The sequence below is a fragment of the Morus notabilis genome, unplaced genomic scaffold, assembly GCF_000414095.1.
Source record: "Morus notabilis unplaced genomic scaffold, ASM41409v2 Scaffold783, whole genome shotgun sequence".
Lineage (NCBI taxonomy): Eukaryota > Viridiplantae > Streptophyta > Magnoliopsida > Rosales > Moraceae > Morus > Morus notabilis.
This window is the reverse complement of record NW_010366150.1, coordinates 496,440-510,336: the sequence shown is the minus strand read 5'-3', so window position 1 is coordinate 510,336 and position 13,897 is coordinate 496,440. Positions and strand designations below refer to the sequence as shown.

At 34.0% G+C, this 13,897-nt stretch overlaps 2 protein-coding genes across 2 annotated transcripts; one reads left to right on the top strand and one right to left on the bottom strand.

Annotated features, from left to right (window-relative positions):
- Positions 1-1,313: 1,313 nt before the first annotated feature.
- Positions 1,314-4,602, top strand: LOC21404474 (purple acid phosphatase 15). The gene is made up of 6 exons (XM_010109500.2): positions 1,314-1,551; positions 2,324-2,654; positions 2,769-2,986; positions 3,214-3,404; positions 3,515-3,799; positions 4,234-4,602. Exons 1-6 carry the CDS (start codon positions 1,344-1,346, stop codon positions 4,345-4,347), a joined length of 1,347 nt encoding a protein of 448 aa, XP_010107802.1. The 5' UTR covers positions 1,314-1,343; the 3' UTR covers positions 4,348-4,602.
- Positions 4,603-5,197: 595 nt separating this feature from the next.
- LOC21404472 (PLASMODESMATA CALLOSE-BINDING PROTEIN 3) lies at positions 5,198-9,135 on the bottom strand. The gene is made up of 3 exons (XM_010109498.2): positions 8,689-9,135; positions 8,531-8,564; positions 5,198-5,638 (listed from the first exon to the last, which is right to left on the bottom strand). The coding sequence occupies exons 1-3, from the start codon at positions 9,014-9,016 to the stop codon at positions 5,407-5,409; spliced, it is 594 nt and encodes a 197-aa protein (XP_010107800.2). The 5' UTR covers positions 9,017-9,135; the 3' UTR covers positions 5,198-5,406.
- Positions 9,136-13,897: the final 4,762 nt, after the last annotated feature.

Below are 13,897 nucleotides of genomic sequence, written 5' to 3'. Positions count from 1 at the left end.
TATATACTTACACCTGTTTTAACGTTTGTACACCTGTTTTTAACATTTGTCATTCTCATTCAAATTTTTTGTTTTTTTGTTTTTTTTTTTGTTTTTTTTTTTGGCTCGCCCGTGACATACCAGTGATTGGGTGTCAATATATGTTGTTTATCTTTTTCTGTTTTTTAGAAGGAAGGAGGTTTTTGGACATGGGTTTGGTCTCAGTCTGTATAATTGCACTTCATTTGGTGCTCAATTTGAGCTTATTAAGTACTAGTGCTTCCATAATTCCAACGACACTTGAGGGACCTTTTAAGCCCGTGACTGTGCCGCTCGACAAAAGCTTTCGCGGCAACGCTGTCGACTTGCCAGACACCGACCCTCGTGTTCTGAGAATCGTTCAAGATTTCCAGCCTGAACAAATCTCTGTTTCTCTCTCTACAACTTATCGCTCTGTTTGCTATTGATGGATTACTGGTTAATTTCTCTCTCTCTCTCTCTCTTTCATTTTTAGTGTTTACTGTTGTTCAAATTTTTTTATGTTTTTTATTTGAAAAAAAAAAAAAAAAAAAAAAACTGTTTCCAATTATAGAGTAAACCATTAAAAAATTAATGTAACGGGTAAAACAAGAGTTCCAAAGGGTAACGAAAATGATTTTTTTTTGTTTTTTAATACGGTGTGGGACTTATGATTCTGAATTATGAAGGGGACGTTTGTTTTCTATATTCGTCCATGAAGATTCATGATTTTTTACAGTATTTTCTCTCATAAAAATATACGTAAAATGAGAATGATTTTAAATCATTGAATACATAAATCAAACGTTCTCGAAGGTTCTCGAATTCTGATGGACACACTCACACGCTCAACCACTTGAGACTACTCAAGTGGCAACGAAAAGGGTAATTCCTATTGTATTTCTGGCTTTTTTTTTTCTTATTATAATCAAGAAAATGTAAGCTAGGAAATGGTGGAAGATATGGCACATGAAGTTGAAATCAGTTAGGCTATTTGGAATCTAAGAAGTTTTACTTGTTTTTTTCTTCTACAAGGGAAAAAGAAAAATGAAGCAAGGATATCAATGAAATTGAAGGAGTGCACTGCTAATTTCTTTGTCACCATGTGTAGTGAACAAAGTTTTTAAATTCTGTTTTATGGGTGTGTTATTAGAATAATAGGATTTCAGGAAAAATATGGCAAAGAAAAACGATAAATAGAACACATATGACATTCTGTTTAACTTGACTATGTTAGAGAAAGAGTATAAGATGATGTTACAACTCTCATAGAGTATAGTATAACTAGGCTTCACTGTACAACTCAACATAGAAAATCTCTCTTTCTCTGTCTAGTTTCTCTCACCATGTTTGATATTGTAGGAGAGTTTCAAATTGGAGACGACATAAGCCCGTTGGATCCCGATTCAGTAGATAGCGTAGTTGTGTATGGATTGTATGGACATCCACTTACTCATCAAGCAACAGGTTACTCTCTTGTGTATAATCAGCTCTATCCCTATGAAGGCCTTCAGAACTACACTTCTGGGATTATACATCATGTTCGTCTCACAGGTATGCACATTGCAAATCTCACATCTACATGAATTAATTTCACATTCTTATTGTAGATGAGTTATTTTGTTCAGCTGCATAGCTTTACATTTCTCATTCTTTTGGGAGAAGTCTAGTTTTGGTGAGTTTGAGATTGATTCTGCTTTTAAGAAAAAAAAATTTATTGGTTTTCATGTGAATTGCAATTCAAGAGCTAGCTTTTTAAAAATACTTTAGAAGTACTGTATTGATTTTTGTTAAATGTAAGTTGGCTTTTGTAGTAATCACTTTCAGATTCATCTACTGAACATGACTGTAGCTAGAATTTTCTGCAAGAATAAAAAACGCATCTCTACAATCAATCCCTTTGGCAAGGGATTGCTTTTGCAGCTTCTAAAAGTGATTATCATGGAATTTCAATCACAACAACATGTGTTCATCAACCGTGCTTTTTGTTAGATTATTCCACAATCTACCACATTAGGAAGCAACTTCCAAAAGTAAGTCTGTTTGGTAAAATGTTTCTAAAGTAATTGACACAGAATCAAACCACTTTTCATAGCAATTTTGAGAAGCTAAAAAAGAAGAATCAGAAATTTTTTAAGAAGCAGATCAATACTAAACCAATATATTTAAGGGTTGTATAATTTCTGTGTTGGTATGACTTCAAGTAATCTTGTTTTAAACTTAGCCATGTTAAAGATTTGTCGCAGAAGCTACACTTATTAACAAACCAAATACAATTATACATTAAAACAATACCATTGCTAATTTACAGTTTACAATTTTGCAGGATTAAGACCAAACACTCTATATCAGTATCAATGTGGAGATCCTCTACAAGGAATGAGCAATTTATATTACTTCAAGACTATGCCAGTTTCTGGTCCCAAGAGCTACCCCAGCAGAATAGCAGTAGTTGGCGACTTGGGTCTTACATACAATACTACATCAACAGTTGAACACTTGACAAGTAACCATCCTGATCTTATTCTATTGGTCGGTGATGTCAGTTATGCGAACTTGTATCTCACAAATGGAACTGGAGCTGATTGCTACTCTTGCTCCTTTCCGCAAACTCCCATTCACGAAACTTATCAGCCTCGCTGGGATTATTGGGGAAGGTAAAACTGTCTCTTTTGCAGTTTTCCTGAACCATTATCAATCGTGTGTGTCTCACCACTGTATGATGAGAAAACCATGAAAAATTCTTCACGTGCTGAGATGTTTGTTCTCAGGTACATGCAGCCTCTAATTTCCAATGTCCCAATTATGGTCATAGAAGGAAACCATGAGATAGAACTACAGGCCGAAAATCAAGCCTTTGTTGCATACAGTTCTCGGTTTGCATTCCCCTCGGAAGAGAGTGGATCATTGTCTACGTTATACTATTCTTTCAATGCAGGAGGAGTACACTTTGTAATGCTTGGCGCCTACGCACCCTATGATGAAACATGTAAGCTCAAGGATCTATACTGATTTACATTTTGAGGTACTTAGCACCTATTTGTTTGAATCAAGATTCCCACTTTAACTGGGAATCTAATGCATTATATAGATCACATTGTTTCACGGGTTTGGATTTTGAGAAAGAGAAATCCGGATCCGTACTTCAAATGCATCACAGACACAACTGTTTTAAGATTATTCTCATTGTCCCCCCCAACACACACACACACACAGCTGATCAGTACAAATGGCTGGAGGCAGACATGGCTAGCGTCGACCGAAAGGTGACACCATGGCTTGTGGCTACATTCCATGCTCCTTGGTACAGCACCTATATAGCACATTACAGAGAAGCAGAGTGTATGAGAGTAGCTATGGAAGACTTGCTTTATAAGTGTGGTGTTGATATAGTCTTCAATGGACATGTAAATCTACATCATAATTCCTGGTGACTGTTTACAAGTTTTCTCACTTGACCTTTTGTCAGGGCAATAAAATCTGTCTGAGAATTGTTTTGTTCTTGGAATAATGACAGGTTCACGCCTATGAAAGGTTGAACCGAGTGTATAATTACACTCTGGATCCATGTGCTCCTGTTTATATCACTGTTGGTGATGGTGGGAATAGGGAGAAGATGGCAATCACACACGCTGACGAACCCGGGAACTGCCCCGAACCATCTACAACCCCAGATACATATATGGGTGGGTTCTGCGCCTTCAATTTTACATCAGGTCCAGCAGCAGGGAAGTTCTGTTGGGATGAGCAGCCTGAATATAGTGCATACCGAGAAAGCAGCTTTGGTCATGGGATTTTAGAGGTAATATCTGTCGCACAAGAAAGAAACAGACAAACAAAGTTTTGCAATACTCACAGATCATTATCTATATGCTCACTGTCTGGTTCATTACTCAGAAAGAAATCTGATATTTATTTTTCTGATGAGCATTAATTAAAAATAATAATAATAATGTAGAAGGTTTGTTAGACAGGGCCTTCAGTGCCTTTTCCTATATTTGATCACATCCCAGTAACCACGATCCACAACTAGAAACTGTATATTTTAATTAACAATTGTTATTCATAGTGAGGTGTTTAATCGGTGATTGTGAAGGTCGGTTTCGTAGTTAAGTCTCCGAACACTTGTTACAGAAGGATTAAGTAGTGTTGAACATGAGAATTGCCGTGTCTAAGTTCCGTTTATTCGAACGAAGGCTTTAACTAAGCTGACTAAAATATTTTTGTCACTTGTAGGTGAAAAATGAGACTCATGCTTTGTGGACTTGGCACCGGAATAGGGACTTGTACAGAGCTGCTGGAGATCAGATTTACATTGTAAGACAGCCTGAGAAATGCCAAGTTGAGTAGTAGTTGAAGATGGCAAAGATGAAGCAAGTTACAGGAGAAGAAAAATATCTTAAACCACAATCATGACCAATTCCTATACAAATATATGTTCAACTTAAAGATTGAAAGACCCAGTAGAGACTTCTTTGAGAGACTGTAAGATATTTCACTGGGTGTGCTCTGAGTTTTTACTGCAATAAAATCTGCAGTCCATGTACCACAATCAACTTATATTTTGTCTCTCTGATTTTTAATTGCTTTTTCTAAGTGACCAAATTCCCAAGTCATGACCATAAGAATAAGTGGGTATTCACATTGGAAAATTCAGTGGCCAAGATTTCATTTTGTTAGAATATAAACTTTTTTTTTTTTTTTTTTTTTGAAACATACATGTATATAGAGCATACAGTGTCCCTACTTTTAAGGCCTATAATTGCACTTATCAAGTGTTAAGCCTTTTAATTAATTTGGATTTATAATTTAATATTCAGGCCGATATTTGCTCACTAGTACACATTGTCCTGAGGAGAAACTTGAGTTTTTGTAAGAATTACGCCCGTTCATTTCACCGATTCGAGTTTAAAATTCGAGTTTTGCTACAATAAAAAGCTTTAAAAAATAATCACATCTAACTTTTTTACTACAGTAAAAAACTCTCACATAAAATCACATCTGAACTCGAATTAAAAACTTGAATCAGCGAATTAAACGGGCAAATTTTTTTTTTTTTTTTGTTTTAAAAAAAAGGCAAGGAAAGAAAAAAATTGATCAGCTAACTCAAGCAGAGTGTTTAGTGGAATGACCAAGAAAACTTGTAACAGTTAAAATGAATGTTGAGCTACAAAGTGTGTTTAATTAAGCTCTGCTCCTTCTCAAGCTAGATTAAATAAATACTCGGCCAGTCAAACTGAAGCATTTCACATTAGAAGAGAAAATATACCAAAAGATCAAGCGCTATTTAGTAAAGCTTGATTTGTAGTAATAGACAAGGCTGCCTCCAGCTTCTAACAAAAATTTGCAAGCCTCTTCTCCTCACTAGGATCATGCTTAGGAAGAGAAGACATTCGAGGGATTTTAAGCTCAATGAATGATAACAAATAAAAAGGAAAGTGTTTTCAAGAGTGTCGGGATCATGAGTCTGGATGATGCTCTTGAATTGTCAGTATCATCGGGGATCGTTGGAGTAAGTCCTGGAGTTCCAGGAGTCAGTCCGCCTGTACCGTCACTGCCAAAGGCCGGTGTGGTTGTCGTTGGCGTCGTTGAGGTAGGGTTGTTTGTCGATGCGGTGGTCGGCGTACTACCCCCAGCCGTGCTGTGAATTTTGGAAAAAAACTAAGTTGTTAGGTCCTAATTTAAGTAAGGCAAAAGCTAAAGCAACAATCTTCCTATGCAAAAGCAATGCCACAAACAATTGTTAAAACTTAACCTAGAAAAAAAGACATAAATAAACACCCAAGAAAAAAAACAAAGACAAAAATATATATATATGTTTCATTGCTCACTGAGGTTAAGACCCTCCAAAAGCCATTTTGGAACAAGAGGAACAGAGAAAATAATAACAATAATGATAATAAAATAATATAATATATCAATAGTAACAAAAATAACAACAATAATTACCATGAAAGAGGACAATAAAAGTAGATTCTTCATACTGACGACCAACTAGCATTTTCAAATGCTTTCCCCCATTACTTGCCTTTTATGGATTCTGAAACAAATTCTCTTCAGTAATACACCATATATTTTATTGGTTGTTAAAGCTTCTGCTTTCTATTTCTTGGTCGTAAAAACTAAAAGTTGGAACATTTTTCTTAGAAAATGTAGTAATTTTTTTGGGCGTACCATATTCTAGAGACCGGAGACATATGGAAGTATTATTATGGGATGAGCACAAACGTCTTTTTACATTATTTATCACATATTACTTAATAATGAGGTAGGCATACAGTATTATTTTTATGATATTATATGTGATAAGTGTGCCTATTTTGTCATGTGCTATATGATTGTGTGTTTTGCCTCTCCAGCTTCAAGACACACAGAAGTCTAACCTCATGTACCGGCCACTACCATAAAGAATGCTTAATCTTTCATGTCATACCCACCAAATCTGCATCCTTGGCAAATACGTCAAATGAAATTTTAGTAGATATGGTCCGATCAAGTCTACTTTATGGTAGTGACCAACATATAGGTTGCAGTTCTACTTTTGTGTCTCCATAAATTGCAAAAAATAAAATGGGCAATCATGTAACACATGACAAAAAACATCCATCATCACATAGTATATTTGATAAAAATCATCATGCATACCAACATTATTATCAAATAGTACACAATATACGATATGAAAAGACGATTTTGCCCTTCTAATATCACTACCATGTGCTTTTATCGCGACACTATGATACATTCAAAAAAGAAAAGGCGCGACCCAGAAAATCCTGACCACATTAGTCTTAATTGAGAACCTATGAGTGTGTTCAGCTGTCTAAAAAATTCAAAAAAAATACAACTCAAGTTCTAATTCCTGACCACATTAGTCTTAATTGAGAACCTATGAGTGTGTTCAGCTGTCCAAAAAATTCAAAAAAAATACAACTCAAGTTCTAATTTTATTCAAGTTCATGTTCTTTTAAGTTTCAACTCGAGTTTAAACTCGAGTTTGGGACTAAAACTCGAGTTCAAGTGTCCCCTTCAACTAGAATTCAAAACTTGAACTCAACTTAATGAACAGTATTTTTTCTATTCTTAAAAATACTATAACTTTTTCGTATTAATCCTGATTGAGATGATTTTTTTTTATGCGTTGACAACAAAAAGACGAATAAAACCCCACCCATATATCCTATTGAAATTTTTCATCACCATTGAGTTTTTATTAAAATACTATCTAAATATAAATTTAAGTTTTGACTCACTCAAACACAAACTCAAAAAAAGATTTTTATCTCAAACAATAACTCAAATGTACACAACTAAACACAAACTCAAGTTACAACTTCAACTCAAATTATAACTCAAATTCAACTCAAAAAATACACTTAAATCACACTCCCTGTGTACATCTCAACTTGAGTGAGTCGAGATGTGAGATAAGAGTTGGATTTTATTTCACATCTCCCGAGTCGAAATGTTCATTTGTAATTAAAAATAACACCTCTATTAAATCACATGAGATTAAAACTCCATCACTCATAAAATGCGAGCCCGTTTAAGGAGACTATCAACAGAATTTGTTCATGAGTGATGAGATTTTAACCTTGTGTTACTGAATAGAATTTTTATTAAAAAAGTTATACAAATGACCAGAAATTCAAATAATAGCCTGACAAAAATTAAAAATAACGCCAGTTAAAGGACCTGTGCCCTGTGGACTAATGTGGGCCATGTAACAAAATGATGCAAACGACATGGGTTAATAGATTCAGATTGATTAGAAAGTGCCTTGCACAGAACACTGCCTCTACCTCTATTGATCAGTCGCTGTACGCATATGGTCAAAAACAGTGTTGCATCATTACACCAGATTCTGTCAAGTACCATATAAATGCTATATCTGACCGTCTATCGAAAAGCCTAAAAGCCCATCCAACGGTGTAAGTTTAAAGGTGAAGCGTTAAATCCAAAATAGTACCACATCCTTGTTCTTCGGATCTAAATAAATAAAAAAATAAAAGGAAAAAAAAAAAAAAAGAGAGAGAGACAATGGTACAAAACAAAGCGAGCAACCCCATTTTTGAAAAGAGATTAGATGGGACAGACAACATATCAGGACCCGCGTTACTAGAGAATCAACGGCTAGATTTCAGATGCCATCACCAACGTCCCATGCAAAGGGCACGTGTCATCAATCCAACGGTCTTTAATATTCTCTCTATTTCCTTTGTCCCTCCCTCGTACACACTCATTGCAGTGAACAAAGCCAACAGGAATAATACCAATATGGAGTAGACAGTAATGATCTCTCAAAATATTCGTCAAGAAAATAAGAACGAACCCAGAAAAGGAAATGAAAGAAATAGACCAAAAGACCTATATTGCGTGAAGATGAAGAAATCTAAATCCAAACCGAAACCCAAACCAGCATTATACATGTACGCACAATACTAAAGTGGTTTTTTTTTTTTTTTTTTTTTATCATTACCAAGATTTTCAAGGAAAAAAAGAAAAAAAGAAAAGAAAAGGCATTAAAGCATACCTTACAGAAGACGGATACACACAAGATCCATAACCTACACCAAGAGAACACAAATTCACTCTCTATTTCATATAACACGTAAACTTTGTAGTATTTTTTTTTTTCTTAATATTACATGATTATGATGTGATCTGACGGTTCAAATATGTAAAGCTTACTGGGGTCGGACTGGGCGACGGTGGCGGTGCCAGAGAAGTCGCAGGAGCCGGGGGACATGGCCTTGCGCTGGTAGTAGCTGTTGAAGGCGTAGGAGGCGTGGGCCTGGATGGTGTTGGGGAGGAAGCAGAGGCCGTTCGCCTGCAGAGGCAGGCAGTCGGCGCCGGCACTGCAGGAGTAGTCCAGCGCCGTCTGTAGGGCCAGCGTGCTGGCGTCGCTGCGAGCCACGCACCACGTTGATGCCGCCACGGCGGTGTCAGAGTTGATAGTTCCAAGGACGATAAGGAAGCATATGGCCAAGGAGAGAGAGGTTGTAAATAGTGGTGCCATGGAGGAGAATAAAGTGGAAAGGAGGCCTTATAGAGGTAGTGAGAGAATGAGTGAGTGATGAAGGATAAGTGAGTTGGTAAAGGAGGAGAGAGAGAGATGTGCAGGGACAGAGAGTGGTGTTTTTGTGTTACACAGAGAGTGAGAGAGCTTTTTCTTTCTGTGTTTTTTTCTTTTTCTTTCTTTCTCTCTCTTTGCTGCTCTTTTCTTTTTTCCCTTGCATTGCTTAAATACTTGTTTGAATGGAATGTTTTTGTCTTTTTCTTTTTTTTTTCCCTTTTTTTATAATTAATATGTACTAGTGTATATTCTACATCTATATGTTTTTAACTGTGATATTAAATTAGGTCCGTTTACTTTATAGATTTTAATTATTAAGTTTAAACTTTTAAAAAAAGTTATTTGGGTTTGAATTTAGATCATCTTTAACGTAAATATTAATGTCAATTGTATATTTAATATTAAAAAATATTATGTGTGATTTTTATTTTTACTATAATACATAATGTTATTTAAAATATTAAATTTATTTCTTTTCTATAATTATTAAGCTTTGAATGTTATAAAAGTTTTATATTTAAAATAATTAAAAAATACAAAAGTTACGATGCTTACATAAAAAAGTAAAATTTTCAACCAATAGTAATCAAATGTCAAATTTTTCGTATTAAAAAATTATCACAAAGTATAGCATATGTGAAATTTGATACAATAAATAGCATTGCATTAGAAAATATTTTTGTACTCAAATGTTAAATTTGTAAATTACATTCAAGATGCTCTTATATGTGAGCTTTTTGTGGTTTGAATTGACATCTTATATGTGAGTTTTTTGTGATTTGAACTGACATTTAATAGTGTAAGGTTTAAACTGAGAATAAAGTTTTAAACCATTGTTTTGGTTACATCAGTAGAACTATGGGGTTTTTAAAGAAATGTAAGTGAAATAATTGGTGGGAACCTTTGAATTAGGTTTGTGAACAATGCTTTGGTTAGAACCTTTAAAACTTAAGGGGGGCAAAGTTCTAGAAAACTTTTGATTTTAGGTTGAAATGAACCCAAAATATAAGACCAAATTTAACGCTTTTGCATTTAAACATGAGTTTTTGGGTTCAAACCAACCAAAACCTTTCAAAACCTTGCAGATAAACGGGCTGTTAGGGTACAATTTTTAAGTTCTAAACAAACTAGTGTCATATCAAATAAAATAAAGAAAATTAGTAGAACTTAATAAAAATGTGACGGTTAATTAAAATGTGTTCATAACCTACTAAATAAATTTATCTTTTTATTTTCTTATGTTTAAAATAATTATGTCATAGCGGGATTGGATATGAGAAAATATCATTAGATGAGACAACAAACTCTAATGTCACATTCAAATTATAACAATTTAAATAAAAATTGTACAACGAAAAAACTATATCATAAAGTTTTTTAAATATATTCTCACAAAATTTTTCTTATTCTATATTTTTGCCTTTTGTTTTGTTTTGGTTTTTTTTTTTTTTAGAAATTCAAAATATCTGTTGGTTTTGAGTAGAGTATCAATTTAAGTCAGCTGCAACAAGCCACTCTGAAGCCTAATATTTTGGTCATGCCAATTAAAGACTCTGGCCATGCGATCCAACCCAACTTCTCGAGTCATGCCAGACTGAGAATCTAGGCCAAAAAGTATAATCAGGCTAGGTCGGCGGCCCAATTAGCCTTTTTATCAAATTCTTTTAATTTTCATATAAAATTTTAGGATGACTCAACCAAACTTTAGGGCTTGTTCGTTTGCACCCAATCTCAAAAAAAGTTTAAACTCAACTTACAACTTTATTTAAGTTTGTGCTCTTTTATAAAATTTGAGTTTGAACTTAAGTTTTAACTTAAATTTTAACTTGAGTTTGGAGTTAAAATCTTAGTTCAAGTTTCTCCTTCAACTCAAGTTCTTAAACTCATTCCTCGTTCATTTTACCGATTCGAGTTTTCAGTCCTAGGTTTCTACAGTTAAAAGCTCTTAGAAAATGTCACATCTAACTTTTTCTACTACAGCTAAAAGCTCTTAGAAAATGTCACATCTCAACTTGAATTGAAAACTCGAATCCGCAAAGCGAACGAGACCTCAAACTCAAGTTAATGAACATTATTTTTTCTATTCTTAAAAACGCTATAACTTTTTCGTTTTAATTCTGATTGAGATGATTCTTTTTTATGCATTCACAACGAAACGACGAATAAAACCTCACCCATATACCCTATTAAAATTTGTCATCATCATTGAGTTTTTATTAAAATACTATCTAAATACAAACTCAAATATTGACCCACCCAAATACAAACTCAAATTTTGACACACCCAAATACAAACTCAAAAATATTCTCATTTCAAACCATAACTTAAATGTACACAACTAAACACAAACTCAAGTTACAACTTCAACTCAAGTTATAACTCAAATTTAACTCAAGATCTATATTTAAGTCATCATAACTCAAAAATACAACTGAACAAACTCTTAATCTACTTGACTTCAGGCTAGGTTGGGCTGACCTCTACTCAATTGGATCGGCTCAATCCAATTTCATCATTCGGGCCAGGCAACCCAAATTGATACCTCTGGTTTCTAGAATGGTAAGTTGGCAATTTCCCCGATAATTGCGAGCTTGGAAAGTTAGGAGACATGGTCAAGTAGGTTTCAACTGTCTAACTGCAATCAAACAGTTTAAAGTATGCATGGATGTAGCATGAAAGTCATGTATAATAATAACTGTTCAATATACAATGAGGTGTTACATCCTATCCTCCCAACAAATTCTCCTTCTCTTTTATTAAAGTTTTAGATTCCTTAATCAGATTGAAATGTCGGAAAATGTAGTCAATAATATATTTTTAAAACTAAAGTAAATAAATAATTTTAAGTCTTAATAATTTTTTACTCGTCGTAAATGAATCATTTATCACGTAAACTGTTATTTACTTTAAATAGTTTAAAATGTGATATTTATTTAATTGAGTTTTAAAAATCTATTATTTACTATAATTTTTCAGAAAATGTTAAGATTTGTGGCCCGTTTAAAAAGTGTATTTAAATCATTATTTAGATTTTAATTCAAATTTTTTATGAGAGAATTATTAATAAAAAATTTTTTGATTTAAATTCTCTGTGAAAAGAAAATACTATACTAAAATCATAATTTAAATTTTGAGTATATGTACTAAACTAACTCCTTAATTATCCAATCGTGGAAATCAGGATCTTTCGGAAACTACTAAACAAAAGGTGCTATGGTGTTTGCCAAATGACATGCATGCACGGTGTAAAGTTGGCATGCAATACAAGGTTGTCAGTCACTTTCTCTTAACTGGTGTATTGTATGTATATGTGTGTATATACATGTCTACACCAATGAGTTTGGTTCTTTATAATTTGTGCCAAAAGCAATACATGAGAAGGCCAATGGTGTTTGCCAAATTGCATGCACGGTGCAGTGCTGAAATTTTGGACGGATCGCCCGTGATTACTGAAAAGTCTGAATTTTTACCCGATGACCGAACCCGATCTGTCCGAAAATTCGGGCTGCCGACCCGACCCAAAAATTCCCATGGACGGGCTTCGGGCAGAGGAAGCCTGCCCGTGCCCGGTCGAGCTGCCCGATGCCCGACCGGTTGCCCGAAATTTTTTTTTTTATATTATATTTTTATGTTGTTGAAATAAGTATTTGTATAATTACAATGTGTAATTGTGTATATTACAATTTGAAATATGAAATGAACACACGACACGAACGAACTATATAAAAAAAATTACTTCTTCATTGATTTTTAAATTTGTAATTCATGATTGTCTCATTAAAAACCTTACCAAGAAAAACCCAATTGGGATAAAACTTGGTAAGGAAAAAAGAGTGCAATCATTGTGTGACGAATTACAAATTTGATGAACTTACAAAGTCTATACAAGATTACAAATTACAATAAACACTATACAAATTAGAAATTACAAAGTAAATAAATATTTACAAAGAAATTATTAAGATGAAGCAAAAGGATCATCTTGAAAATTAAAAGTTAATCTATTAAATTCGTCGATCCATTCTTGGTTTGCCAGTGAGATTGTATCGTGTAAGCGTTGGTCGGAACGGTCTCAATTCTTGATGCACACAAAAGCTTTAACAATATCCTGCTGCAATGCGTTTCTCCGTTCTTCAAGTATTCGGCCGGTTGTACTGAATGCTTGTTCGGCTGCAACGGTGGAGACCGGTGATTAACGCCCAAAAGTGATATTCACAAGCGGTCAATTGTAGCACAGAAGGGCGGTCGTATCCACAGAGAGATAACAAAATAACAAGAAAGACTAACAGAATAAGAGCGTTAGAGAAAAGTGAATTAAAGAAAAAGAATAGTTTTTGAGATTTTGTTGCAAATAAAATAGAAAGGAGGGAATTTGTAATGAAGAAAATGGTAAGGTGTCGAGAATCCCTAATGCTTCGTTCACCAATTCAAGTTTTGATTCACAAAATAAAATAATCGAATAAATTAAATCTCTATGTTGGCTCAGAAAATATTATTATTACAAATTATCTAAAATCGACAATATATCAATCTGACAATATTGCAGTAAAAGACAATTTGTAAAATAATTTGAATAACAAAATAATGCGTGACATACTTACATAAGAAAAGCGTGACTGAACTTATACAAAAATTGGCACACAATATTTTAAAAAGTAATAGAAAAATAGATGAGATTTAATTTACTCAGATGTTGAAGTTTACAGAACAAGGAATCAAAACCCCGAATTGGGTCACTCAACAGAAGTTCATCTCTAACCTCACCAAGAAAACTCTAGCCTATCTTGCAAAACATTCTCACAAGTTCTAGAGAGAAAATATGA